General features: G+C 42.6%; 1 protein-coding gene across 1 annotated transcript; it reads right to left on the bottom strand.

Annotated features, from left to right (window-relative positions):
* Positions 1-261: 261 nt before the first annotated feature.
* On the bottom strand, positions 262-3436 carry LOC137837926 (probable inactive receptor kinase At1g48480). Its single transcript, XM_068647109.1, has 2 exons — positions 1851-3436; positions 262-1352 (listed from the first exon to the last, which is right to left on the bottom strand). Exons 1-2 carry the CDS (start codon positions 3232-3234, stop codon positions 715-717), a joined length of 2022 nt encoding a protein of 673 aa, XP_068503210.1. The 5' UTR covers positions 3235-3436; the 3' UTR covers positions 262-714.
* Positions 3437-3705: the final 269 nt, after the last annotated feature.

Below are 3705 nucleotides of genomic sequence, written 5' to 3'. Positions count from 1 at the left end.
TGATTAAAGAAACATCATGATTAAGGAATTGGTGTGATGTGAGACTGATATTTTTACAAGTGGTAAATGACCTCCACTCCAAATCTTAATTCACCTATCAACCGAAGGAAGAGTTAATCAAAGTTGGTTCAAGGTATAAATCATCCATATTGTCTTTACAAGGTGGGGTCACTACAATTGAAGACATGCAACATGCCACCTATAGGACACTACAACCAACCATGAAAGCGACTATATGATCACAGTGTCAACAGAGAAAAGTGTCACAAAAAAGAAAAAGCCAATGTTAAAAGCAAAGCTAATAATTACATCAACAAGAATCCACCGGCAATAACTAATGGAATAGATATTCCACTCCCTCAAGGTAGAGTAGATAGATAGGAAAGAAAAAACAGGGGATAGTACAATTGAGATTGGAAGAAAATTATGAACCCAAGGTAAAAAAAAATCACGAAACTTAGATGAACTTCCTTTGGTACTTCTGATGTATTCTTCTTCTGTCAGAATTGAAGTTTCATTTCAGTGATCAATGTTCATGTTTATTGCAAACCTTTATCATTTCATTTACTAATGTAAAACTCCAATTCTGATAGAAAAATAACACCAAAAGTGGCTAAAAAACTCGTCTCAAGAAAATACAACATGAGCACATGACTTGGGAAGCAAAATATGTGGGGGCTTTTTGGCAAAGCCAAGAAGATCCTTTACACAAACTCATCTAGAGGATACATCATCTATATCATCGATGAAATCAGGTTGTTGGATTTGGTCTTGAGTACCCTCTTTCATGCTAGACCTACGTAACTCTTCTATGCGTTGTCTCACTTGAGAAATTGAAGGTCGGTTATCAGGGTATGGAACTACACAATCCACTGCAAGTTGCAACAACTGAACCATTTCCTCTTCAGAATTCTGATACCTTAGGAGCTCAATATCAAACACCTCTGAACTCCATTCCTCTCTAACCACTGATTGGACCCATCTTGGAAGGTCCACTCCTTCCTCATTCAAGAGGGCATGTGTAGGAGCTTTTCCAGTCAGAAGTTCCAAGAGCAACACTCCAAAGCTGTATACATCAGCCTTCTGAGAAACTTTGCGTGGATCGGTTACTTCGGGGGCACGGTAGCCAGCCACCCTGTTGGGTGTGGATGAGGGGCCAACAAGGTGTGCAAGGCCAAAATCAGACACCCTGGCATCATAGGATTTGGTTAAGAGGATGTTGGAGGACTTTATGTTTCCATGAGAAACACTAGGCCCTTGTGAATGTAGGTACTCGATGCCACGAGCAGCTCCTATTGCAATCTCTGATCTCATTTCCCAATTCAACGGTGTCCTACCAGCTCCTTTGTTTCCTGTGATGGTAAAGAATTATAACATAAACTTCATTTTTTTCTAGTGTTCATGCCAATCAATGAGATGACACACCATTTCATGTTAACAGAGTTGCATCAAAGAGGTCAATGTAGGAGTTCAAAAGCTGATGCCAATTTACATATTTGGTTACACTTGTGTTATGTAATGTCCAGATGAAACTAGTGAACTGTAAGAGGAGATGCAATGCCAAACACATTATGATTCCTAAAGGGTGATAGTACATACACTCTCTTCGTCTTCCATTGTTAATTGCAACATAATCAAATAGTCAGTGATTGATGGCAATTATGCATTCTCCAAAAAAGAACACCAAAACGCAAATTGCAGAAATCATTCTACAGAAAAAAAACTCATACCAAAAACAGCAAAGAAAACCTCAAGTCACAACCACAAAAATTTAAACAGACGTAACCGAATCATGTGCATGTTAAAAGCAAGCATCTGATATTATGAAACCAAAGTGAGGCTCAACTCACCATGCAAAATTGCAGATAGGCTTCCCATTGGCATGTAATCATGAACAAGAAGTTTCTCATCCCTGCTATAATAGTAAGCCCTGAGAGGCACCAAATTTTCATGATCCATCACTCCCACAGCATCAATCTTCTCCTTAAACTCCTTCTCCGAAACCGTGACATCCCTCAACCTCTTCACAGCCACCACAGGCCCATCCTCTAAAACAGCCTTATAGGTAGTCCCAAAAGTTCCTTTTCCCAACACCTCAGCAGAAGCCCTTAGCAAATCCTCCAAATCAAACACCTTCACCTTATTACCATAAAACACCAACTTCTTATCTCCACCACTTCCACCACCAACTCCATTCCCACCCACTGCCGCCACCGCCACCGCCACCGAATTCCCATCCCCACCCCCACTCTCCAAATTGCCGCCCTCAATTCCCAACTCTCCATTGTGTTGAGGCTCCTCCTTCAAGCCCACCATGTTGCTAACATTATCAACACTCCTAGTCTTGTTCCCTCTTCTACACAAAAGAATCAAAGCAAACACAACAAACAGAAGAGCCACCACACACCCAACAACAATCCCTGCAATTGCACCCCCAGAAAGCTTCCCCTTCTTCTTTTCCCCTCCAATCACACTCCCTCCACCCCCTCCAACCCCACTTGAATTTGAACTCCCATTTACACCACTCTCACCACCCCCAACATCCCAGGGACAAATCCCAAGTGGCCTCCCACAAAGGGTATTGCCCAAAAACGAATCTTTATCAAAAGTCTGCAACTTTTTAGGAACAGAACCGTTTAACATGTTGTAAGAGACATTAAACTGAGCCAATTCACCGAGTTCTTCCAAACCGGGTAACGAACCATTGAGCCGATTATTCTCAAGGAAAAGGGTCCTCAACCGGGTGAGGTTCCCGAACCGCGCCGGAATTGGCCCGGAAAAGTTGTTGGAGGCCAAATTAAGCCGGACGAGGCCGGTCATGCCGGAGAGAAACGCCGGCACCTCGCCGGAGAAGTAGTTCTGTTGGAGGAAGAGGTTGCGGAGGGCGGCGCAGGCAGCAAGGTCGGCGGGGAGGGCGCCGGAGAGAGAGTTGACGCGGAGGCTGAGGGTGTGGAGGTTGGGGAGCTCCGGGAACACACCGGCGGGAAGCTCACCGGAGAGAGCGACGGCGGGGAGGTGGAGCTCCACCACGGTGGCTTTGGCATCATCGCATTGGACGCCAGGCCAGGCGCAGGGCGAAGGGAAGGTGGTGTTCCAGAGAAGCGTGCGGCCGCGCACGGCGGAGCGCAGGGCGAGGAGCGCCGCGCGCTCCGACGAGAGGTCGGAGAGTGTGGAAGAGAAGAAGAAGAAGAAGAGAAAGAGAATGGTGAGAAAGAGTGTGTGAGAATGTTGCATTGTTGTTTTGTGTTTTTGGTTTGAGAGTTGAGACACTCCTAAGTAGTTGTGTTCTTGTGGTGTGTTAGTGTGTGTTTTGATTTTAGAGACATAAAAATAACGTTAACGTGTGAATAACAAGAATTGTGCATTAGTGTTAGATTGATGAAGTTGTGTGAGAGAGAAAGAGAGTTGGTAAGAAGAAGAAAGAAAAATATGCACCGAAAGAGACACAGAAGATACGTCACTTTTTTTATTATCTTCAAATCAGTGAAATGTATAATGAATTTTTTTTTTATAACTATAAAAATATAATTTAAAAATTATTTTATTTAAAAAAAAAATCAGTTGTAACGTGGTGAATAATTGTTAATATATCAACACTATGTGATAATATTAAACTACTAACTATTATTTTTATTTTTCTCAGAAAATTTATAGATTAAACATAGAATTTAATTAGAATATGGTAGGAACTTAGGAAACAAATAC

Source organism: Phaseolus vulgaris, chromosome 4 (genome assembly GCF_000499845.2).
Source record: "Phaseolus vulgaris cultivar G19833 chromosome 4, P. vulgaris v2.0, whole genome shotgun sequence".
In the NCBI taxonomy this organism is placed as follows: Eukaryota; Viridiplantae; Streptophyta; class Magnoliopsida; order Fabales; family Fabaceae; genus Phaseolus; species Phaseolus vulgaris.
The sequence above is the reverse complement of the archived record's forward strand: the minus strand, read 5'-3'. Positions and strand labels throughout refer to the sequence as shown.

Bases quoted from the DNA above. Each gene is read 5' to 3' on its own strand.
- LOC137837926 (XM_068647109.1), bottom strand. From the start codon at position 3,234: ATGCAACATTCTCACACACTCTTTCTCACCATTCTCTTTCTCTTCTTC. The intron at 1,353-1,850 runs GTGAGTTGAGCC...TTACCATCACAG, and splicing joins CCTATCTGCAATTTTGCATG to GAAACAAAGGAGCTGGTAGG.